Consider the following 27,082-nt stretch of genomic DNA (forward strand, 5'->3'; position numbering starts at 1 on the left):
GTGAGATAGTATACCCTAGAAATGATATAGTGGTGTTGTGGAATGAACATTTTTCAAGTTTGGCATATAGTTTATGAGTTTTCAAACGTGCTAAAACCCATCGGACATGTTTTATATGGTCATCTAAGTTATTAGAATAGATGAGTATATCGTCTAAATACACTACTAGACATATGTCGAGTAGATCACGAAATATATCGTTAATAAAATGTTGGAACGTTGCGGGGGCATTACAAAGGCCGAATGGCATCACAAGGTATTCAAATAAGCCATACCTAGTTCTAAATGCTGTGAGCCATTCGTCACCTTCTCTTATTCGAATAAGGTTGTAAGCCCCACGCAAGTCCAACTTTGTAAAAATAGTAGCATTGCTTAATCTTTCGATTAATTCCGGAATTAAAGGGAGTGGGTAACGGTTTTTTACTGTCCGTTTATTAAGCTCCCGATTATCGGTCTGAGAGATGAATCTTTGTTTGCTACAAAGAACATTCCGGCTGCTGCGGGTGATGATGAAGGTCTAATAAAACCTTTCCTTAAGTTATCCTGTAAATACAGTTTTAGATGATTTAATTCAGGTTGACTTAAGGGGTAGAGATGACCCACAGGTAATGTTGCTCCAGGGATGAGTTCAATTGGGCAATCATATACTCGGTGGGGTGGAAGAGTTTCAGCTTCAATTTTGCTAAACACTTAATTGAAATCTTGGTAAGGTTTGGGTATTTGTATCTGTTCTGATTCTGTGTGTAATATTACTGGTTGTGGGAAACATGTGTTTTCACAATAAGTAGAGTGAAAATTAACTGTTAAGTTTGACCAATCAATTTGAGGATTGTGTGTTTGTAACCAAAATAAGCCCAGAACTATTGGAAAATGTGGTGAGGGTATCACATCAAATGTTAAGTATTCGGTATGACCATCTTTAGTGGTAACTAATATAGGAATAGTATTATGTGTTATGGGACCATTAGAAATCACAGAACCATTAATAACTTTTAGTGAGACTGGGTTTTGTTTTAACACAATAGGTATTTTATTCTGTTGTACAATAGATATATCGTTGAAGTTGCCAAAGGCTCCAGAATCAACAATGGCGGAAGTAGACAATCTCCTAAGGTCCCACTGTAACAGGAGAGATAAATTGCAGTAAGAAATCGGTTTATCAGAATGTCTGTTTATGTTAAAAAGTGTGAACTTACTCTTTTTGTTCTTGCGTAATATAGGGCAGTCCGAAACTGTATGGCTAGGATTTGCACAATACATGCAGAGATGATTAGTTCTTCTCCTTAGCCTTTCTTCTGGAGTGAGGGGCCCCCTTAAGACTCCTATTTCCATAGGAGTAGGTTGATCTGTATGTGGGGCTTTCATGTGAGAATAAGTGGGATTACTAGTTTTGAATGTTGGTTCTGTGTGTCCTCGTTCTGCCTTCCGTTCTCTGAGCCTGCGGTCGATTTGGGTTGCCACTTTAATTAGGGCTTCCAGGGTGCTTGGTAACTCAATGCGAGCTAGCTCATCTTTGACGGGGTCAGAAAGGCCTAATCTAAACTGGTTTCTGAGAGAAACCAAGCTCCAAGCTGAATCAGAAGCATATAGCTTGAATTCAGTGATGTATTCTTCCACTGATTTCTTTCCTTGTTTTAGGCTCCTCATTTTCTGTTCAGCAGTTAATTGGATGTCTGTGTCTCTGTATAGCTCATCCATGGCAAGAAAGAAATCAGTCAAAGAATTTAATGTGGGATCATTTGTTTCACATAAATGATCTGCCCAGATTCTGGGTTCTGACCTTAGAAAGGATATTGTAGATAAAACCCTAACCCTTTCAGTAGGGTAAGTCTTGGGTTTTAAATTGTAAAGGAGATGACATGCGTTTTTGAACTGCCTATAGCATTTCCTATCACCATGGAATAAATCTGGCAAACTAATCTGTGGTTCAGTGCTGGGGGTTGGTTGTTCTTTACCCTCCTTAATCAGTTCCCTAAGAACCTGATTTTCAACTTGTAAATCAAGTATAGCCTGTCCCATTTGGTCTACCTTTTGGCATAAGTTATAGACTGTTTGGGGAATATCAGCAGGATCCATTTTCTTTTTAGGGCTTAGTATTATATAACAAATAGCCTCCTAGTGAAGATACTGTGAAAAATCTTGTTATAGTTTAAGTATGGTGCTGTAGCACAAATTTATTGGGAATACACACACTCTTGTGTTTCTCAAATAAAACTATGTGCCTTTAATATAAGATAGAATTGATGTATGCAGAAACAAGCTCTGAAGCAGAATGTGCATTAATAAAATCTATCAATGAACACAGTAAGAGGAGGAAGGACGCACTTAACTATGGTGAAACTTCCCAGTAGATATAAAGTAAGATATAGCAAATAACTATACACAGTATGGTGAAACTTCCCAGAGTAATAAAGTACGAATTAGCTTATATCAGTTCACAGTATGAGGAAAATTATTTACAAAATGTCAATGGTAGCGAAACTGGCAGCAAGTGAAAATATTCAGCATAATACCTTGTCTCGGCGTGTAAAGGAGACACTGAATGGCAGTCCAGACTCTCTGTTGTTAGAGAGCGGGGAGGAGACTAAGTTCCGGTGGAGAGGTTGGAGAGCTGAGTGTGATGTCAGCGCAACTTCAGTGAAGCCGGTTAAGTTTACAAGGAGGTAAGTGCAAGATATGGCGTTAACAGGTATATCGTTAGTGAAAACAATAGCTGGCACAATAGAGTATTAGGTCAACTCCCATTTACATGTATCCTGTGAAACCCAGAGGGAAGGTGTTAAATAACACTCCGTGTAGTTCAGGGAGCGATCAATAGAGTTATATTACCCAAGGTGTCAGATGAACTTGTAAGCAGCGATAATTGAAGCAGACAGGCTGGGAATAATTAGATGTTGTTGGATTTGCACAGCAGACAGGCAATAGAACTAGGAAGGCAGAGAAAGCAAAATAAGTCAGTATATGCTTTGTAGAGCAAGGCTCAGTGTTACTCCAATGGTGAATAACAAAATACTAAGCAAGGAGTGCTTAGTGAACAGGTGTTTTATGGGAGAACGTAGATATTGATTGGTGGAGAAAATTAAAGGAACAGTATACCATAAAACCCTGACATATTGGTGTTTTACGCCATAGAACTACCACCGTTACAAAGTTAATGAATTTAGTTCAGTATATTTTGGTCACTCTTTATGCCTTTAAGATAGTTCTATAACCCCACAGTATTTGCTGTTGACTGCTCTAAACAAATGGAACCTGAAATGAGGTGGTGACCTGTTTTGTAGTTTTTTTGCATGATTTTAGTTTTCTTGTTAACTTTTTATCTAGTAATCTTTGTATATTCTTGGGTAACTGTAACTATTCATTTGTCAAGGTATTTGAAATATTATTAAATAATATATAGAAGTATATTTATCTTTATTTAATAAATCTGTGGATGTGCACATGGTCTGTAGACAAAGGTTTGTTTCTAAGAGATCTCCCACACTCATTATGTAAAATTATGCTGAACACACAGGGGGAGACAATGGAACATTTGGCCTGCCAAATTTTAGAACAGTCACTTAGAGAAATGTTGGGGAAGTAATTTTGAAAGAGAACAAAGGTTGTGGCTTGAGACAGGACCAAAACCATTTGCTCTTTAATTAAAAATACAAGCATCCTTTAACCCCATACAGTTAATAAAAACATAAATGTCTAAGGCTGTTGATTTAGGAGATAATGAGATGAGAATTAGCAGACTGGAATCAGGATACCATTTATCTTTCAAACTGAAAAGGTGTAATAGAATCTCAGAAGTAACATGTTTTATGAGAGTTTTCAGCATTTGCACTTAAGTGCAGGGGACCCCATGTAGTGAGTATGATACAAAAAGTCTGGCAACTGAATACTGAAAGGACAATGGGGGGAAGGTGACACAAATGGAGTTAAGTACATTTTGCAAAGGGAACAATGCCAGTTTTCCATGTATGTTTAAAATGATTCATGCTATATATATTGAAATTAAACACATTATATTAAATAGATAATTGCTGCAGGGGATATTTATATATGAAATAAATTCAGATATACATAGAAATGATATATATGTTTTGAAAACATAAAAGGTTGTACTTAGCCTCCGGTTTTTAAGAATATTTGTGGACCTAAAAGTAAATGATTAATAATACTTAATCTTATTTCAAATGGACCATAGACAAATGAATGCTTAGATAATTTCTAATAATTGTTTCCATTTCTATTGCAGGCATCAATTCATATATGCAGAAATTGTCGGAGACATATAACATATTATATTAAGTGAAAGAAAACATATTAGAATATATAAATGCCATTAATTTCAGAATAATTTGCAGTATAAACTAATATAATACAATATAAATAATGTTAGACACATGTCTCATATCAAAATGACCAGAGAGGTAATATGATATTATCCAGCTGCGATTGGTATTACAAACTTATTAATATGAAGAAAATGATGGTAGTTATTATACTTTTTAAAGAAAGATGTTTAAATGTATAACTGTATTTCTTTGTCTATGTCAGGGTTTGCTGAAAACAAGTTTCCCTATCTTTTGATAATAGATAAAAAGTTAAGGACCACAACTGCTGAGAGAATGACTGTAGGCAATAGTTTGTTTTGCATGTGTGATAAGTTTGAATAATATATAAATAAACCTTGGCAACAATCATAAACTGGCAATCACTATGCAATGTTTAATATACAGGTAGGGATTACACATACACCCTATGGCTGCCACATGTATCAGGATTGACACTGTGATGGAAAAAATAATAGCAGCAGGGGTAGATGTTAATCTGTCCTGAGATACAGAGATTCATAACTGAGTGTATAGTAGCAGTAATATAAACCAAGACATACTCAGAGGATCACTGTGGAAATATAAAATACAGAGCAAAACAAAAATAAAACTGTATAAGCTGATAAAGTAAAAAATAAAGTCTCAGTGCGGCAAAAAGAAGAAGGCAGGAAAATCGATTGATGCAATGAACTGAATAATTACTCACGAACTCCTAGATAAAGTACTGACTGGGAAGGTAGGAGGCAAAAGGAAACTCCGGAGTACTAGTAGGCTTCAGGCCTCCGGCGAGATGCAGAGTGAGTCGCAGCCGGCGATGACGTCACCGCATTGCAATGTAGAGCAGAGGAGGAAGCAGGTATGGAGAGCGGGAGGCTTAAAGAGATATGCAGGGAACGGAGCAACAAGATCGTAAGACCTAGACAAAGTAATAACGGTTGAGCAGAGATTACAGGTTAAGGTACAAAAGGTTATCATGCAGGATAAAAGGATATTAAATGCAGAAGCTGGTAGATGGAAACAGGACCAGGTAAAAATCCTTGTATGTAGTTTTCCAGGCAAGGCTCACAGAATTGAACAACTTCAGAACTGCAATACTAAGCAATGAGCTTAGCAAGGAGGAGCCTTAAATAGGCAGAGGGAGAGGTTATTGCAGATGTTAAAGGGACATTGAACTGTGAGCTAGATTCCTGACAGAATCCCCCCTTCAAGGAGCCACTCCGAGGCTCAAGGTTTAGGACGATCCGGATGGCGCTGGTGGAAAGAAGAGAGTAAACGCGGGGCCGAAATGTTGCCAGCAGGCTCCCAGGAATCTTCATCAGGAGTATACCCCTTCCAACGAACGAGATATTCTAGACGACCACAGCGGAAGCGGGAATCCAAAACGGAATGCACCTCATATTCCAAAGCAGGATCGATGGAGATCGGGGGAGTAGCAGCAAGGTTTCCAGAGTCCCTGAGAACCCGATAGGGTTTAAGGAGGGAGACGTGGAAGGTAGGATGAATTCTGAAGGTGTCAGGCAGTTTGAGACGTACAGTGTTGGCATTGATAACTGCTGAAACAGGATAAGGACCAATAAACAGGGGAGACATCTTTCAGGAGGGGATGTTCAGATGTAAGTGTTTGGTAGAGAGCCAAACAAGATCACCTTCCTTATAGGTAGGAGGAGGACGTCTATGTCTGTCATAATACTTCTTATATACCTCCTTTGCGCTGTTTATTGCAGATTCAATGGCTTGGAAGTTAGATGAGATGTTATTCGATAGTTCTGATATTGTGGGTGAGAAGGTTTCAGACGGTTCAAACAAGTGGAAAACTGGATGGAAACCGTAGTTAGCAAAGAATGGGGAGATACCAGTGGCGGAATGAATAGTATTGTTATAACAGAATTCTGCATAAGGAAGAAAGTCTGACCAAGAATTCTGATTAGCAGAGCAAAAAAGTCTTAGAAATTGTTCCAGCCACTGGTTACATCTCTCAGTCTGACCATTACATTGAGGGTGGTAAGCAGTAGTCAGTTTCCTTTCTACAGAGAAAGTTTTGCAGAATTGGGACCAAAGTTTACTAGATAATTGCGTCCCTCTGTCACTGAGTATGGACATGGGTAGACCATGAAGTTTAATGACATGATTAATGAGTAACTTTACGGTTTCCAATGCAGTAGGGAGTTTGGGGTAGGCAATGAAGTGACACATCTTTGTGAAAAGGTCGACAACAACTAAGATGGTATTATTCTTGGATGAGAGAGGTAAGTCAACTATAAAGTCTAGGGCGATCTCTGACCAGGGCTTCTTTGGTGTTGGTAAGGGTAGCAGAAGACCGTAGGGTGGTTGTTTGCCCTTTTTGGAAATAGTGCAGGTAGGACAAGAGAAAACATAATTCTTAACATCAGATGTAATGGTTGGCCACCAATGGTTCCGTTTCGCTAACTCTTGGGTCTTACGGAGACCTGGATGGCCAGCGAAAATAGAGTCATGAACAGATCGTAGAAAAGGAGATCTGAGCGTAGGTGGGACATATAATTTTGTGTCATGAGAAAAGAGTCCCTGTGCATTTACTTGTAGGAGTTCTGTGGGTTTTGTCAGATCCTTCATTTGTTCTCTTTTTAAAACAGCAGTGGAATCTGTTACAAAAGATATGAAATTATCATCTGGCAAGAGAGAACTAACTGTCGGTGGACAAGAAGAATGACTGCTAAGTCTTGAAAGAGCGTCCGCCTTTTTGTTCTTACCAGCTGGTCGGTATGTGATCAAAAAATTAAAACGGGAAAAAAAAAGATTCCACCGAACCTGTCTGGCTGATAAAGTACGAGTGGATTTTAAGTACTGGAGGTTTCTATGATCCGTGTATATGAGAGTTGGTAATGTAGTGCCCTCCAGGAGGTGACGCCAATGCTCCAAAGAAAGTTTGATGGCTAACAATTCTTTGTCACCGATAGGATAATTTTGTTCTGCTGAATTTAAAGTCTTCGAGTAATATGCCACAGGATGTAGTGGTTTTGTCAAACTCTCTCTTTGTGACAGGACTGCACCAATTGCATGATTGGATGCATCAACCTCCAAAATGAACTGTAACTTGGAGTCTGGGAAACGGAGTATGGGTGCAGAGGTAAACATTTGAATAAATCAAAAGCATACTGAGCTTGTTGTGTCAACTTAAAAGGAGTATGACCTTTAGTGAGGGAAGTGAGGGGTATTGCTATCTTAGAAAAGTTTTTTATAAATTTGTGGTAAAAATTTGAAAACCCCAAAAATGATTGAACTTGTCTAACATTTTTGGGTGTAGGCCAATTCAAGACTGCTTCAACCTTTTTGTTTTCCATTGAAATACCCGTGGGAGAAATTTCATACCCCAAAAAAGTGATAGACTGTGTGTTAAAAAGACATTTTTCTGCTTTAGCATATAAGTGGTTACCCCTGAGTCTAGATAGTACTTGTCTAATGTCAGAAATGTGTTGTTGGTATGTTTTGGAGTATATCAAGATATCGTCAAGATAAATGACAACGAAAATATCGAGTATATCTCTAAAAATGTCATTTATGAGGTGCTGAAACGTCGCGGGGGCATTACATAACCCAAAAGGCATTACGACATATTCGAACAACCCATAACGGGTTCGAAATGCCGTAAGCCACTCATTGCCAGATTTAATTCGGATGAGGTTATAGGCACCCCTTAAATCCAGTTTGGTGAAAAACTGTGCACCCTCCAGCCTCTCTATGAGCTCAGGAATAAGAGGTAACGGGTAACGGTTTTTAATCGTTATCTTGTTTAATTGTCGATAATCGACAATGGGTCTAAGTGAACCGTCTTTATTCTTTACGAAGAAAATCCCTGCACTAGCAGGTGAGGTAGATGGTCGGATGAAACCTTTTTTCAGATTTTCCTCTAAGTAAGACTTCAGGTGTGATAACTCTGGGTTGGAAAGTGGGAATATATGCCCTGTAGGGATTTCTGAACCAGGTATGATCTCTATAGGGCAATCATACTTCCTATGGGGCGGTAAGTTTTCAGATTCTGCTTTACTAAAAACGTCAGCAAAGTCCTGGTAAACCTCAGGAATCTTGGCAACGGGAGGAAGTTCAGTTGTATGTAAAGCAGTAGCTGGAAAACAAGTAGTAAGACAATACTTTGAATTAAAGGAAAGAGTGAAATTAGTCCAATCTATATTTGGGTTATGTGTGTGGAGCCAATTTATCCCTAGTACGATAGGTGAGATAGGGGAAGGGATAATATCAAATGTGATGTACTCCCTATGATGATCAGTGGAAGAAATAAGTAAGGGAATGGTCTGATATTCTACTGGACCATCTGGAATAGGATTACCATCAATTCCCTGTAATAACACAGGAGATTTTTTTTTGACTATAGGTATTTTATTTGTATGGGTAAACACACTATCAATGTATGATGCTGTAGCTCCAGAATCAATGATCGCGGAACCCATGACCCGGTGAGACTCCCACTGTAAGAGAAGAGAGAGTTGTAAATAAGGAGTGGGTGAATGTTGGGTGGTACAACAAAAAGGCTGAATATAAGTCTTACCCTTATTTTGTTTCTGCAAGGAAGGGCAATCTCTAACAGTATGTGACTCAGAAGCACAATAGAGACATAAGTTATTTGCTCTTCTTCTATTCTTTTCCTCTGTTGTGAGTGGGCCTTTAGTGAAACCTATGTCCATAGGTTCAGGAGTGGACTTAGTCACAGGAGGTGTGTAATGTTTTTTAGGATAATTTTCATGATAAGAGCGCTCCTGTTGTCTCTCCCTGAGACGCCTATCAATGGTGATGCTTAATGACATCAATTCCTCAATGGTTTGGGGTAACTCAGAACGGGAAAGCTCATCCTTTATACCTTCTGAGAGGCCCAACCGAAACTGGTTTCTTAGTGACAGATTATTCCACTGTGTGTCCTTAGCCCATTTTTTAAACTCAGTGATATAATCTTCGACTAATCTTTTCCTTTGTTTAAGGTTTCTCATTGCATTCTCTGCTGTAATTTGCTTGTAGGGATCCTCATACAGGTTTCCCATGGCAAGAAAAAAATTGTCCAGAGAGTTTAGTATCTCATCGTTGTTTTCAAAGTAAGAGTTAGCCCAGGTACGGGGTTCACCTCTTAAATAGGAGATAACTGTGAGAACTCTAGCTCTGTCATTTGGATATGTATGAGGTTTTAATGAAAATAGAAGAAGACAGGCATTCTTGAAATCTCTGTATTGAGACCTATCACCACTGAATTTCTCTGGGGTGCTAACCTGGGGCTCTAGTATGGGAACCCTCTTATCCACCACATCTCTAATGTACGCCTTCATGGTGTCATTTTCAACTTTCAGGGTGTTTAAAGCTTCAGTGAGTAAATCAACCCTCTGTGTGAGGTTCTGTAAATGGGTATTCATCCCAGCTGGATCCATGAGGAAGGCTTAGTATTATGTCAGGGTTTGCTGAAAACAAGTTTCCCTATCTTTTGATAATAGATAAAAAGTTAAGGACCACAACTGCTGAGAGAATGACTGTAGGCAATAGTTTGTTTTGCATGTGTGATAAGTTTGAATAATATATGAATAAACCTTGGCAACAATCATAAACTGGCAATCACTATGCAATGTTTAATATACAGGTAGGGATTACACATACACCCTATGGCTGCCACATGTATCAGGATTGACACTGTGATGGAAAAAATAATAGCAGCAGGGGTAGATGTTAATCTTTCCTGAGATACAGAGATTCATAACTGAGTGTATAGTAGCAGTAATATAAACCAAGACATACTCAGAGGATCACTGTGGAAATATAAAATACAGAGCAAAACAAAAATAAAACTGTATAAGCTGATAAAGTAAAAAATAAAGTCTCAGTGCGGCAAAAAGAAGAAGGCAGGAAAATCGATTGATGCAATGAACTGAATAATTACTCACGAACTCCTAGATAAAGTACTGACTGGGAAGGTAGGAGGCAAAAGGAAACTCCGGAGTACTAGTAGGCTTCAGGCCTCCGGCGAGATGCAGAGTGAGTCGCAGCCGGCGATGACGTCACCGCGTTGCAATGTAGAGCAGAGGAGGAAGCAGGTATGGAGAGCGGGAGGCTTAAAGAGATATGCAGGGAACGGAGCAACAAGATCGTAAGACCTAGACAAAGTAATAACGGTTGAGCAGAGATTACAGGTTAAGGTACAAACGGTTATCATGCAGGATAAAAGGATATTAAATGCAGAAGCTGGTAGATGGAAATAGGACCAGGTAAAAATCCTTGTATGTAGTTTTCCAGGCAAGGCTCACAGAATTGAACAACTTCAGAACTGCAATACTAAGCAATGAGCTTAGCAAGGAGGAGCCTTAAATAGGCAGAGGGAGAGGTTATTGCAGATGTTAAAGGGACATTGAACTGTGAGCTATATTCCTGACAGTCATGCTGCATTTGTTTGTGCTGTCTAATTGTAATGCTGCCACCCGGTGTTGCCATGAGAGAACTACAGCCAGAAAGCTTTTTGGCTGTTGGAAATGGGATATTCAGATTATCCAATAGAGGGACAAGGTTTCGAAGGGCCACCCATATTTCACACAAATGATTACACTATATAGTGCTATGCAGGAAAAGGTGGAAGAAGACTGGCTGCAGAGTTTTGTAACTGACTGAAACTGTTTTGCGTGGAACACAGTCAAACTATAAAAACAAAGTGGGCCATACTTCTCCTATTCCATTGCAATTACACTTATTTTATATGAGGTGTGAAAAATCTTGAAGCCGGATATCATTTTGGTAACGTATATATAGAGTATAAGAAAAGGGCTGCTAATTACATGTGATATTTTAAAGTCACTGCAGTTTAAAGATACAGTTTTCTGGGTTTTGTAAGATAAGTTATATGCATAGTCAATTTGTATTTAATAGATTTAAAGACGCAGTGTGTTTTTCCAAGTTAGCATTTCACAGCCTATATATATATAAATGGTTTAAATCTGTATCTGATTGGCTGAGAAACTCATCTGTGCAAGTTCTGAGATTGTAAGTTAATTTTGTATTAGGATTGCAGTTAAATAGCAGAACATATATATTATCCTATTGTTTTATAAACACTGTTTAGAATTGTATTGCTTGGATGTTAAAGGTTTTTAGTCCCTTTGTGTTAAATAAATAAAGACTATTTATAAATAAGGTGGGTTTTTAATATAAGCGTGTAGGAATTTTGCATAGCATATTTTAAATAGTTTTTGTTTTAACGCATATAATATTGACTCATATTCTAATTATTACAAATATTTACGTATCAACATGTTCATAGTTATTTACTAATAATAAAGAATTCAGATATTTAGATTAATTTTATTGTCTTAGCAAATGTATGTTTGATTGCAGGTTTAGTTTAAAGGAAGATTGTTAAATATATTCCCTGCCATATACTTACACATTGTTTAGAGAATACTGCTAAGATTTCTATAAATATACTGACATATTATATGGAGGCATTGCGCAAGATATTATAAGTAATTATCATATTGATATAGTATATTTGTGGTAAATAGAAATTATTATAGAAGAGAGAAGAAATTTAATATTTCGAATTGATATTTTGAAAATATAGAAGTTTTTTTTTTTTTTGAAAATTGAAATATTGATTTTTGTGTTCAAGATTGATATTAATATTTTGAAATATTATTAAAAATTAATGTTTGAAAAATTGATAAAAATATTAATTTTTCATATTAAAAAAATTAGTCAAAAATATTAATTTTTCATATTTCAAAATTCATAAAAATATTAATTTTTCATATTTCAAAATTTATAAAAATATAAATTTTTCATATTTCAAAATTCATAAAAATATTCATTTTTCATATTTCAAAATTCATAGAAATATTAATTTTTCATATTTCAAGATTAATAAAAATATAAATTTTGTCATATTTCAAAGTTGATATTGATATTTTGAAGATATAATTTTTTTATTTCTCTCTCTTATTGGTCAAAATTGTATTAGCGTTTTATATTATTAAGTACAAACACTACAATAACGATGTCTTCAGCAAAAAAGTAATGCTAGCGTTTCTGTGCAAGATGAAATTGTGTCCTCCCCAATGTCCTCCGTCAATGAAGTGATTCAGAAAAAAATGCTCAAATTAGACGCCATGAATCATATCATGACTAGACTTGATATTGGGGACGATGTCTCCAGGTATATTAATGAGTGTAAAGATAAGGCCAAAGATTTAGTTAAAGATATGTGGTTTGAAGATGGGGAATTATACCAAATGTTACTGCAACATAATAGATGCACAGAACTTAGGGGGCGTGATGAATTAATTTTCGAAACTTGGCCGATCCTAATGTATTTAAGCTGTGAAATGTCTAACCAAATGGCAGGACAGAACAGACAATTAGGGCGGCTAAGGGATGAAAATAATTCATTATGAGAATTTCAAGATGCCTTTATTCAGACAAAGACGGAGGTTTTCCATATTAGCCAAAAGGCTTCTGATTTAGATAAATATAATCAGGAACTAATGGCTGATTTTAAAACTTTCGAAGAAGAATATCAAAAGTGCCAAGATGAAAATAAAACTTTAAGAGCTAGATATCATGAGGCTGAAAAAGCATACGAGCATGCAATAAATAAATTACAGAGACAAATTAGCAGCTATAAGGACTGGGACAGAAATGATAGTCAAGATCCCAGGCGGGAGGATAGACAAAGATACCCAAACTATAGCCCTAATTCAGGCCCAGAGATAACTTTTTCCCCTAGGCAACTACATAACTCTGGGGGACCAGAAAATTATTACGCTTCAGATGAAAGGCACTCTAGCTCAAACAATAAGTCCCCAGTAAGGTCCAGTGATATACCAAATAAAGTGTATGACACCCCCACAATAATTAAATTCCTAAAGAATACAGTACGCCCATTTTCTAAAGGGGGGGCCACTTCCATAATTGACCACTTAGAGGCCTTTGAAAACGCATTATCTATAATGAGTGTTACAAGTGAGCAATTAAAAATTGAATTTCTACCCTGGGTATTTGAAAGTAAGCATCACAAATTCTTTGCTTCACTAAAGGATATGAATATTCGTTCCTGGAGTGAAACAAAACGACAATGCAGAAAAGAATTCGGACAACATCGCACTAAAACGGCAGCGAGAATAGCTGTATATGGTTTAAAATGTAGTGCGAATCAAAGTCCAATCGAGTTCCTTTCTGTATTGAAGAATGCGTACAGCATGGCTGAAGATGATCCCATATTTGAAGGTTCAGAGTTTGTGAATATATTTTTTGAAGCGCTCCCCACACCCATCAAAATCAACTTAGCTAGAGATTTTGAGGAGAACTGTTCATTGGAATGGCTGATCAAAGAGAGTACAAAGTTATACTCTATTCAGCAGTCCAGTGAACAGGGGGATAAAAGGGAGAAAAAGCCCAATCCTAAAATAGTGGCCGAAACTAGGGTGTCACCTGAACCCCTAAATTTGGAGTCTAAAAAGAAAACCTATGCGGAAGTGGCCAGAGAAAACGGGCCATCTCCACAGAGGTTTAACTCTACCCCTCCCCCAACACGGGATGAGACGTTGAGAGACTATAGCCAAAGCGGGGGACATACTCAGGCGAATAATTACGCCCAAAGAGAATACCCACAGAATAATGGGTACCCCCGCAAAGGTAGATACAATAGACGGCGAAGGTATTCTCAGGATAACCAGACACCCCAAGTAAATAATGCTCCCCAAAATAATAATGCTGAACAAATTGCACCCCAGGAACAACCACGCCAGAATAGAAATAGCGTCCCTGATTCTGAGGGAACCCAATGTTCCAGGAATCATTACAATGGGGCACCAGGAGATAGGCCCAGGGGTAGAGGTAACTTGTACAATCAGGTAGATATGCTGTTTTCCCAGTTAAATCGGTTGAGCGAACAAATCGCTAATATGAGTCAAAAATCTACGGCTCAGCAACCGAACAATACTTTTTTAGGGGTACAGCCAGTGGTCAGCAGTGGACCACAGGCACAGTCATAAATACTGCAGTATCACCTAAAGGGGAAGGGAGAGATATGCAAAATGTAATAATAAATATCAATGATACTAATCATGTTCTCTCCCCACAGACCGGAAATGGACAATTTAGCTGTGATGACAGGCAACCTCATCCGGGAAAAATTAACGAATCTCTTCTTTTGCAGCACTCTCTTAACCTTATTTCCACAGATGCAGTACAAAAGAATCCAGCCAACCCTGTCATAGAGGAAACAGGTAGGTATGAAGCTTCCTCTGCACAGGAAAACGTGGCGAATTCAGGTAACACGTGGCGAAGCCCACAGATGTATGAGAATGCCAATTTTATGTGTGAAATGGTAGAAAATGCAGGAAGATATTATGTATTAGTTGAGCTGCAAGATTCAGTCTCCAACCCTATCATGGGATTAGTCGACACTGGATCTCAGGCAACTATTTTATCCCACAGGTACTACACACAGCTAAATGAGCTAACACTCCACAAACCTAAAATAAAAGAATTTGACGGTTCTCTAATAGGAGTTGGGGGTGATTCTCTAAAAGTCTACGGTACTGCCTGGTTAAAATTTAAACTGGGAACAGGGTCATAAGACACCATGTCATTATAGTGGATCTGCCAACTGATCGTTTAATTATTGGTAGTGATCTCCTGAAGCCATTAAGCACCATAATTGATTGCATAAATAATGTAATTTGGTCACAAGTTAAAAGGCCTATAAATTATGAAAAATCTGGTATATATCGCACCCGACATAGCTGTCACGTGGTGGAAGAGAAACCAGACGCTGTGGAGATTCATTTCAGGAATAACTATGTACCTGAAATCACTATTCTACAAATAGATGCTCAGACTCCTTTAAGTGGCTCTGATGGTAATACTTTTAAAATTTCGCCTGGAAAAATAGCGAATATTTCCCTAGATGGCGATGTATTAACCATATCACTCCACAAGGGGGGTAATAAAATCCCTAAGGGGGGAGGCCACGCTCAATACCTCACAGTGATTGAGAGAGTTAAAGAGGATCTATTTATCCCTATACAAGTGCATGATCTTGGTAAAACCAAGTATGCTAAATTAAACTTAAAACAGGAAGCTAGCTATATAAGCGAAGGTTTATTAGCGCAAATAGCTGAACCTAAAGTGATTAAATATCTTTCTCCCCAAGACCACAGTGTCAGCAACCTGGATGACAGGTTTGAAAGCTATAACATCACAGCTAAGTGCTTATTATCTATCTCTATAGGAAATAAGTCAGTGAAGCACCTGTTCTTAGTTTTAAATACTCCCCATAATCAAATATACATTGGCAATGATATCTTACATAGATATGCCATACAAATAGATTTGATTAACTCTTGCCTCTGGAGCAGGTTAAAGGGGGACCCTGAAGTATTTCAGGATGAGAATGCAGCCCTGAAATCAAACCAGCAATTGCCATATGCTGTGAATATGCAGGTATCTAACGATGTTATAATTCCTGCTGGGGCTGATAAATTCCTTTTACCCTTACAGGTAAAGAGAGGTCAGAAATTAAAAACTTCTGAAACACTGATTTGCCTCTCCCATAGAATACAAAATCTGGGTGTCACAGTAACCTACAGTCCTATGGTGAATGTTGGAACTGTCCCAATACATATTATTGTACATAACATGACCCCACAGGATATAACATTATCCAAGGGAACTACCATAGGATATGCACTGGAATCAAGTTATTACACTTTTGGATTCCAGAATAATGTAATTGGGCTAATACCTGAAGGATACCTAACTGAAGAACAATTAATAGAACGATCCTTTGCATCTATGCCAGAGGGTCTATTTAATGTTCAGTCTATTTATCCCTTCAGCTCAGAGGAAGGCATCTGTAAAATTGAAGAAGCCTCTCTAGTGTTTGATCAGCTAATCAAACAGCAAGAGTACCCCAATACCCAGAGTCATAGGAGCAATGTAAACTATAACCAAGGGGATCTCACCTCTAGATTGGAAGAAGCCTATAAAATAGGACAGCCTGAAATCTTTCCAGGATTTCAGCAAATAGTCGAAGAGCAAATATCCTTAGCTAATGGCTGTTCCAGCGATGATGAACGCCAACAGCTGCGAGAACTCCTGATGGAGTACAAGGATATTTTCGCTAAGGATTCTTATGACTGTGGTACTACAGACTTGCACATTGCAAGGATACAAACAGATCCTAATGCGCCACCTGTATTTGTCAAACAATACAGACTTCCCTTAGCCTCATATGATTCTCTTGCAGAGATCATAAGGAATCTGGAAGAAAGAGGTATTATCAGACAGGTGCACAGCTCTTATAATAATCCTATTCTAGGTGTCCTTAAGCCCAATGGACAATGGCGTTTGTGTGCTGACTTAAGACAGCTAAACAAACGAGTATACATGTCTGGCTGGCCTGTACCATACATTGACCAGTGCATAGCACAAATGCAGGGATCCAAAATATTCACTGCCATTGATTGTGCACAGGGATATTGGACCATAAAGGTACATGAAGAGGACCAATATAAGCTAGCATTCTCCTTCCAAAAGGTTCAGTATGCATTCCAGAGACTTCCATTTGGATACATAAATTCTGGACATGAATTTGCTGTATTCATGCATAAGGCTATGCCTGACGCACTGGAAAGGGGGACCTTATCTTATGTTGATGATGTTTTAATCAAAAGCACAGACTTTGAAAAACACATCGCAGAGCTTAAACATGTCCTCGGCCAACTTAAAAGGGCAGGTGTCAAATTATCCCTGCAAAATGCTCAATGGTGCCGCACTCGTGTAAACTTCTTGGGACATGAAGTTATCTCTGAAGGATTAAATCCCCAGAAGAAAAAGGTTGAAGCTATAGTGAATTCTAAAAACCCAACTAACTTAAAGGAATTGAGATCATTCCTGGGTATGACAAATTATTCTCGCAAATTCATTGATAATTATGCGGAATTAGCTAAACCACTACTACTTCTTCTAAAGAAAGAAGTGAAATGGCACTGGAGTGAGTCTCAAGAGACAGCCATCAGAGAGCTGAAGAGAAAACTCACTCAAGCACCTTGCTTAGCGTACCCTGAAGGTGGTAAACCTTTCTTCTTAGAAACCGGTTACACAGATGTAAGCATGAGTGCTGTTTTATACCAAAAGCATGATAATTTGAACAAAGCCATTGCTTATGCAAGCAAAAATCTATCCCCAGTAGAAATAAAATTTAGCGATTGCGAAAAAGCCCTCTTATCTACTGTATGGGCTCTACAAAATTTCCGCAGCTATATACAGGGCGAGAAAATAATTGTAGAAACGGCCCACCAGCCTTTGCTATATTTGCAAAGTGAGAGAATAAGAGATGGGAATTTGTCTAATAGCCGCATAACAGCGTGGACTCTTTCCTTACAAGGCTGGCCACTAGAAATTCGCTACAAGCAGAATAAAAAGAATCCAGTCGCACAAGGGCTTGCTGAGCTCCACAACTGTACTGCTAGAGATCCTGGGGAAGAATTATCAGAAGATGATTTTCTGGAGGAACAATTGCTTTCCCCATATAAAATGTACAATGAGGACCATTGTCAAACATTACCTTGGGTATATATTGATGGTTGTTCTTACCATGCCACTATTGGTAATGAGCACAGATTAGTCGCTGGCATTGGTATAACTGGGACAAATGGATTCCCAAATATATCTATAGGTTTCAACATTGGACCAAGATCCAGTCAAGTTGCAGAACTAACTGCTGTTTTCAAAACCATTGAAATGGCTATTGAACATGGTATTCATGAATTTGTGATCATAACTGACTCAAATTATGTGCGTGACAGTTTTGTTGAATACCTGCCAACTTGGAAAAGAAACGGCATGCAGAAAAGCAATAACAAGCCAGTCAAGCATGGCAAGTTGTTCTGCGAGATTGATAATCTGGTGATATCCAATGATTTAACCATACACTGGAAAAAGACCAAGGGTCATTCCAGAGTTCTAGGTCCTGATAAGGAAGGCAATGACCTTGCGGATTCATTAGCCAAACAAGGAGCCATAACTGGAGAACTCCTTAATATTGACCACTTAATGGGTGCAATTCAGGTAGAAGCCATTACCAGAAACCAGGCAAAACAACAGAGTGAGCCTAACTTGGTACAATGGAGTCAGGATTCTCCTAGTGAGGACCTGATCACTAGTCAAAAAGAAGACTCCATTGTAGGCATCTTCTATAAACACATAGAAGATCCTGAAAGCAACCCCATCTCAAAAGATGATTGTATTGGCAAAGAAGATCTGAGAATCTTAATAAAATCTAAATCACAATTCAAGTTACAGGATGGTTTGTTAATTCCAAAACTGGCATCCAGCAGTGGGTAGTACCCACCAAGTTCAGAGGTCTAATGCTTCAACATGCCCATGATGCTCCCACATCTGGTCATCGTGATGCCAAGCTCACGTATGAAATATTACGTGACTACGCTTTTTGGCCACACATGTTGAAAGATGTTCAAACCTACTGTCAAGGGTGTTTAATCTGCCCACAGTTCCAACCCACTGCACCAACGCATAGAGCGCCATTGCAGAAAAGGGGGATGGTAATGCCATGGTCAGATATACAAATTGATTTTATTGGTCCAGTAACAAGATCATCAAGAGGTAACAAGTACATGTTAACAGTGACATGCCTGTTCACTAAATGGGTAGAGTGCATTAGTGCACCTAACAATAGTGCTGAAACATGTGCAGAATTGCTCATCAACCATGTATTTTCCAGATTTGGTTTGCCCCAAAGAATCGAATCAGATCGGGGGACCCACTTCACTAGCGAAGTGATGACCAAAATGTGGAAAATACTAGGGGTTAAAAGAAAGCTCCATATTGCTTATAGAGCTGCCTCAAGTGGTGGTGTAGAGCGTTACAACCAGTCCATTGTTAAAATCCTCAAAAAGTTTGTGAGTGAAATGGGTAAAGACTGGGATGTAAAACTACCTCTAGTCTTAATGGCATTAAGAGCAACTCCAAGTAGTGCTACCAAGATTTCACCTTTTGAACTGATGACTGGTAGAAGAATGGTTCTACCTCAGCATCTGCTATACCGTACATCAGACCAAAACTTGATAAACGCTGCCAATACACATCAATATGTGGAGAACTTAAGAAAACACCTGCAATATGCATTTGCATTTGCTCAAAGGAATTTAGAAAGAGCCGCAACTGCCACTAAAACATACTATGATCTCAAAACGTCCAAAAAGGAATATGAAATAAATGATAAAGTTTATCTTTATAACTTTGGAAGAGATCAGGTTAGGGAGAAGAAATTTCTTCCCTCATGGAAAGGTCCTTTCGTCATTACTGACAAAATATCTCCAGTGGCCTATAAAATACGGATCCCCAAAAATGAAAGTTTCATAGATAAATGGGTCCATATCAATCAATTGCGAGCGTGTCATCCCAGATCCCAACTACAAGTCATAGAGGGAGAATGAAGTGTCATATCCCCAAATGAACTAAAGACATACTGTAGTTTAAAGATGCCTAACTGATAAACATGAAGGCTCAAAATTGACAGACTATCTACATAGAAGACTGTCCATGATGTGTACGGTCAACATCCTCACCAAATACCACTAACTTTGATCCAATTCAAATACATGTGTCCTACATATTTTTGAATTTGAAAGGGGGATTTATGTCAAGGTATTTGAAATATTATTAAATAATATTTAGAAGTATATTTATCTTTATTTAATAAATCTGTGGATGTGCACATGGTCTGTAGACAAAGGTTTGTTTCTAAGAGATCTCCCACACTCATTATGTAAAATTATGCTGAACACACAGGGGGAGACAATGGAACATTTGGCCTGCCAAATTTTAGAACAGTCACTTAGAGGAATGTTGGGGAAGTAATTTTGAAAGAGAACAAAGGTTGTGGCTTGAGACAGGACCAAAACCATTTGCTCTTTAATTAAAAATACAAGCATCCTTTAACCCCATACAGTTAATAAAAACATAAATGTCTAAGGCTGTTGATTTAGGAGATAATGAGATGAGAATTAGCAGACTGGAATCAGGATACCATTTATCTTTCAAACTGAAAAGGTGTAATAGAATCTCAGAAGTAACATGTTTTATGAGAGTTTTAAGCATTTGCACTTAAGTGCAGGGGACCCCATGTAGTGAGTATGAGACAAAAAGTCTGGCAACTGAATACTGAAAGGACAATGGGGGGAAGGTGACACAAATGGAGTTAAGTACATTTTGCAAAGGGAACAATGCCAGTTTTCCATGTATGTTTAAAATGATTCATGCTATATATATTGAAATTAAACACATTATATTAAATAGATAATTGCTGCAGGGGATATTTATATAGGAAATAAATTCAGATATACATAGAAATGATATATATGTTTTGAAAACATAAAAGGTCGTATTTAGCCCCCGGTTTTTAAGAATATTTGTGGACCTAAAAGTAAATGATTAATAATACTTAATCTTATTTCAAATGGACCATAGACAAATGAATGCTTAGATAATTTCTAATAATTGTTTCCATTTCTATTGCAGGCATCAATTCATATATGCAGAAATTGTCGGAGACATAGAACATATTATATTAAGTGAAAGAAAACATATTAGAATATATAAATGCCATTAATTTCAGAATAATTGGCAGTATAAACTAATATAATACAATATAAATAATGTTAGACACATGTCTCATATCAAAATGACCAGAGAGGTAATATGATATTATCCAGCTGCGATTGGTATTACAAACTTATTAATATGAAGAAAATTATGGTAGTTATTATACATTTTAAAGAAAGATGTTTAAATGTATAACTGTATTTCTTTGTCATGCTGCATTTGTTTGTGCTGTCTAATTGTAATGCTGCCACCCGGTGTTGCCATGAGAGAACTACAGCCAGAAAGCTTTTTGGCTGTTGGAAATGGGATATTCAGATTATCCAATAGAGAGACAAGGTTTCGAAGGGCCATCCATATTTCACACCAATGATTACACTATATAGTGCTATGCAGGAAAAGGTGGAAGAAGACTGGCTGCAGAGTTTTGTAACTGACTGAAACTGTTTTGCGTGGAACACAGTCAAACTATAAAAACAAAGTGGGCCATACTTCTCCTATTCCATTGCAATTACACTTATTTTATATGAGGTGTGAAAAATCTTGAAGCCGGATATCATTTTGGTAACGTATATATAGAGTATAAGAAAAGGGCTGCTAATTACATGTGATATTTTAAAGTCACTGCAGTTTAAAGATACAGTTTTCTGGGTTTTGTAAGATAAGTTATATGCATAGTCAATTTGTATTTAATAGATTTAAAGAAGCAGTGTGTTTTTCCAAGTTAGCATTTCACAGCCTATATATATATATTGTTTAAATCTGTATCTGATTGGCTGAGTAACTCATCTGTGCAAGTTCTGAGATTGTAAGTTAATTTTGTATTTGGATTGCAGTTAAATAGCAGAACATATATATTATCCTATTGTTTTATAAACACTGTTTAGAATTGTATTGCTTGGATGTTAAAGGTTTTTAGTCCCATTGTGTTACATAAATAAAGACTATTTATAAATAAGGTGGGTTTTTAATATAAGCGTGTAGGAATTTTGCATAGCATATTTTAAATAGTTTTTGTTTTAACGCATATAATATTGACTCATATTCTAATTATTACAAATATTTACGTATCAACATGTTCATAGTTATTTACTAATAATAAAGAATTCAGATATTTAGATTAATTTTATTGTCTTAGCAAATGTATGTTTGATTGCAGGTTTAGTTTAAAGGAAGATTGTTAAATATATTCCCTGCCATATACTTACACATTGTTTAGAGAATACTGCTAAGATTTCTATAAATATACTGACACATTATTCTGCTAATTCCAGGGAACATATATGCTCTAATACATTAGGGGACCAGACTTTCATCTGGTGTATGGGCTGTCAACGAGTAATCTAAACCTAAGACTTATGCCTCTGTAACCTCCAGCTGGATGGGTGTGTTATGCAAGTCCGGTGTACAAAAGGACAGTGAGACTGAGACTAATATTAGAGATGAGATTGGTTCTATGTTGCTATAAATGTTTTCTTTACTTAAACTTCCACCCACTGTAGGTCTATTCCTTACCCATCTGGAATTTTTTCCTTTTTTTAACTTAGCAGTCATGGGCATAACAGGGATCCTTTGAATTTAAATATTTGTGGATGATAAGGAGTTTTACTACTGTAAAGGGACATTAAACACTAAAATAAATGCTAGATAGAATGATGCATTCAAAGAAAAGATTAGTCCATGACTAACATGTAGATGTATTTTTTAAAGTTTAATTAGTTGTTTAAAAAGTGACATACTAAGTGTAAAGTTTTAGTGTCTATAAAACACTGGGAGCTGCCATGTTGTAACTTGTGTTTCCTTCTCTGCTGTAGCCAATTAGGGTCAGTTATAAATAGGTCACAATATAATATGCATATACACACATACTATACACACACACACATATATATATATATATATACTGTATATATATAGGCACACAAATACACCCACACATACAACTACATAATATGCATATACACACGTACTACATATATATATATATATATATATATATATATATATATATATATATATATATATACAGTATATATATCAAAATAATAAGAGTATTGCATTGAGCAATGATACTTTTTTTAATTGGACTAACTATACATTTATAAGTTGACAAGCTTTCGGAAGAGTTCCTTCCTTTATCAAGTCTGAAGCAATACTGCAGTATTGCTTCAGACTTGATAAAGGAAGGAACTCTTCCGAAAGCTTGTCAACTTATAAATGTATAGTTAGTCCAATAAAAAAAGTATCATTGCTCAATGCAATACTCTTGTTATTTTGATATCTAAATCTCTGGACTAACACGGCTACTCCAATCAACGTATATATATATATATATTTATATATACACACACATATACAACCATATAATATGCATATACACACATACTACACATATAAATATACACACACAAATACACCCACATATACAACTATATAATATGCCAATATACACATACTACATATATAAATATACACACACAAATACACCCACATATACAACTATATAATATGCATATACACACATACTACACATATAAATATACACACACACAAATTCCCAGACACACAAGTGTGTGTGTGTATATATATATATATATATATATATATATAATTATTCTGTGATCACTGTCAAGTCCTACAAAAAAAAGTGTGAGAACTCACCAAGACTTCCACCACACCCTTACAATTAATATTGTTTTATATGTACACACACACACTGTATTTGTATGTATATAATCCATACACTTTGGTTAATGAAAGCTAATTAAATCCAATGAGGGGTTAAATGGTTGCCTTTGGGCTTGAGAATCCTCCTCTGTCACAGAGTCTCACCCACTTAAGGTGCAATAGTCCTATTTCTGCTGAAGGGAGCTTAAAAAAACCAGAGCAAGCCACACAGAAATGTAAGCAACATGTGTTACACACATTGCGGGGTGATCACACAGCAGGACCGCTGACAGACTTGCATTTAGTGTATTGTAGGAAGTGTTATTGCCCATTACTAGAGGATCTCACTATCCCTCTAACCAGACTGTGCTCTCCTTCCACCTGCAGCAACAGTTTTTATTGAAGCGTTTCTGTTCTCTGTCCAGAGGGAACTTACCTCATTCTCCAAAAATAGTGCAGGAACTCCGTTCCAATGCATTCCCGCTCATTTCGACCCCTGTACTGTACCCTTTCTGCAGCTATCTCATTTTAAGTCTATTTTCTTAATTCGTTGCCTCAGCTGACGATCTGTCTGTGTGTATTTGTAGGATGCAGGCGCCACTGAGAAGTCTGTACACCTCATTGGGGCCAGCCTCGGCGCACATGTGGCTGGGCATGTCGGACAGCTTTTTGGTGGCCGTCTTGGAAGGATCACAGGTATCAACTCAACTAATCCAACTTTACAATTTAGTTCCCTTCTTTACTCTTTAGCTTCCTTCTTTACTCTTTAGTTTCCTTCTTTACCATTTAGTTTCCTTCTTTACTCTTTAGTTTCCTTCTTTACTCTTTAGTTTCCTTCTTTACTCTTTAGTTTCCTTCTTTACTCTTTAGTTTCCTTCTTTACTATATAGTTTCCTTCTTTACTCTTTAGTTTCCTTCTTTACAATATAGTTTCCTTCTTTACTCTTTAGTTCCCTTCTTTTCTATTTAGTTTCCTTCTTTACTCTTTAGCTTCCTTCTTTTCTATTTAGTTTCCTTCTTTACTCTTTAGTTTCCTTCTTTACAATTTAGTTTCCTTCTTTACAATTTAGTTTCCTTCTTTACTCTTTAGTTTCCTTCTTTACTCTTTAGTTTCCTTCTTTACTCTTTAGTTTCCTTCTTTACTCTTTAGTTTCCTTCTTTACTCTTTAGTTTCATTCTTTACTCTTTAGCTTCCTTCTTTACAATTTAGTTTCCTTCTTTACAATTTAGTTTCCTTCTTTACTCTTTAGTTTCCTTCTTTACTATATAGTTTCCTTCTTTACTCTTTAGTTTCCTTCTTTTTCACTGGGACACAAGGCCTAAGTGTTATTGATGTTGCTTTTGTGCCCTTTTAATGTGACATAATAAGGGGGGACGTTTGGACAATGGTTAATAACAGTGTGGAACTTATTTATTCATTGTAATGTTTTTATCTTTATTGCTTTTTTAGGGTGTGTAACCTAAGTATCGCTTGCTGTCCCTAGGTGTGATTACAGACTGAGGGCTCACAATGTGATGCCGTTACACTGTGGTTAAAGGGATATTAAAGGGACCCAACATTTTTCTTTCATGATTCAGATTGAGCAGCAATTTTATCAGATTTTCTTTGTTTTCTTGGTATCTTTTGTTGATGTTGCTGGTACAGAAGCTCAGTAGCATACACTTCTCTGGAGCACTATATGGCAGCAGTTTTGCAAGAACGTTATTGTCATGAACCAAGCCTCCAGACGAAAAAGAAAAAGAAAAGGTCTGGGAGGCATTCTGCTAAGAAGGGCTGTGTGGGGATTTGAACCTGTGACTCTGTGGTTGCTATTTCTGTTTGCTTACATGTTGAGCCACAGCCAGTTCTAGCAATAGCATGGATCTTAAAAGATCTGATAAATAACTATTTGCCTTACTTGTTATTACACCTGTGCAACACACAGGTGTTCTCAATTCTGGAATTAATCAGAACCAACCCTGTGCAAAACCTCCCTATTTAAGGATGGCTTTTAGTCTGCATTTTTGTCTTCACATTGGATCTGTTTTGTCAAGTCAGAACCTGTTTCCTGTACTTCTTTGGAGAAAGATTTCCTTTGCACCTGTTTACAAGGTATTACCAGGAGAAAGCCTTTACCTTTAAACCTGTTACCAATATTCAAGTTTGTTTCCTGCTTTATGCAAATTCCTGCACTCAGCTATTGCCAGAAGAAAGACTTCACCTTTGCACCTGTTTACAAGGTATTACCAGGAGAAAGCCTTTACCTTTAAACCTGTTACCAATCTTCAAGTTTGTTTCCTGCTTTATGCAAATTCCTGCACTCAGCTATTGCCAGAAGAAAGACTTCACCTTTGCACCTGTTTACAAGGTATTACCAGGAGAAAGCCTTTACCTTTAAACCTGTTACCAATCTACAAGTTTGTTTCCTGCTTTATGCAATTCCTGCACTTGGCCATTGCCAGGAGAAAGATTTCCTTTGCACCTGTTTACAAGGTATTACCAGGAGAAAGCCTTTACCTTTAAACCTGTTACCAATCTTCAAGTTTGTTTCCTGCTTTATGCAAATTCCTGCACTCAGCTATTGCCAGAAGAAAGACTTCACCTTTGCACCTGTTTACAAGGTATTACCAGGAGAAAGCCTTTACCTTTAAACCTGTTACCAATCTACAAGTTTGTTTCCTGCTTTATGCAATTCCTGCACTTGGCCATTGCCAGGAGAAAGATTTCCTTTGCACCTGTTTACAAGGTATTACCAGGAGAAAGCCTTTACCTTTAAACCTGTTACCAATCTTCAAGTTTGTTTCCTGCTTTATGCAAAATCCTGCACTCAGCAATTACCAGGAGAAAGACTTTACCTTTAAACCTGCTACCTGTTTACAAGTTGTTTTCTGCCTTGTGCAAATCTTACATTTCAGTTATTACCAGGAGAAAGACTTTCCTTTTTGAATCTGCATCTCTGCTTACTTTGTTTGTTTATTTTCACTCCTGCTGTATGTGGTCTTAACATACCTGAGTAGCATATTTAAATATTCTGCAAGTATTTGCTTAAACAAAGTATTTTGTTGTTTAAATAAATTTGTTTTCATTTTCAATCAGTATGGCTTCTACTAATCTTCCTTTAAAGCAACTGTTCCAGACAATGAGGCTCTCACATGATATCCTGAGACAGAACATGACAGAATGTGAAGACCATAAAAGAGAGCCCTCTGGGATTATTGCTGTATTGGATTCAGTGTTAAAGTTTATTAAGGACATACTCATTAACTTTATGGAGCTGGTGGAAATGTTATCTCTCCCAACCGAAACCTTGTCTAAAGTTACCTCCCAAACAAGGAAAGGTTTTAAAGAACCCTTAACAGAAGAGGAGAAAATTCGGCGAAGACAACTTAACCTCTGTTTCTATTGTGGGGGACCTGGTCACCGCATCACAGGGTGTCCAGTAAGACCTCCTAGAGGATCAAGTCAAGATACA

At 37.2% G+C, this 27,082-nt stretch overlaps 1 protein-coding gene across 2 annotated transcripts in view; it reads left to right on the plus strand.

The window, feature by feature from the left end:
- LOC128652821 (phospholipase A1 member A) overlaps positions 1-27,082 on the plus strand; it is a 190,215-nt gene that overhangs the window by 40,611 nt on the left and 122,522 nt on the right. For both annotated transcript variants that reach the window (XM_053705779.1, XM_053705778.1), the window contains exon 4: positions 24,218-24,326. In XM_053705779.1, the coding sequence (XP_053561754.1) occupies positions 24,218-24,326 (109 nt within the window). The remainder of the gene's footprint in view (positions 1-24,217; positions 24,327-27,082) is intronic.

Source organism: Bombina bombina, chromosome 3 (assembly GCF_027579735.1).
Source record: "Bombina bombina isolate aBomBom1 chromosome 3, aBomBom1.pri, whole genome shotgun sequence".
Taxonomy (NCBI): domain Eukaryota; kingdom Metazoa; phylum Chordata; class Amphibia; order Anura; family Bombinatoridae; genus Bombina; species Bombina bombina.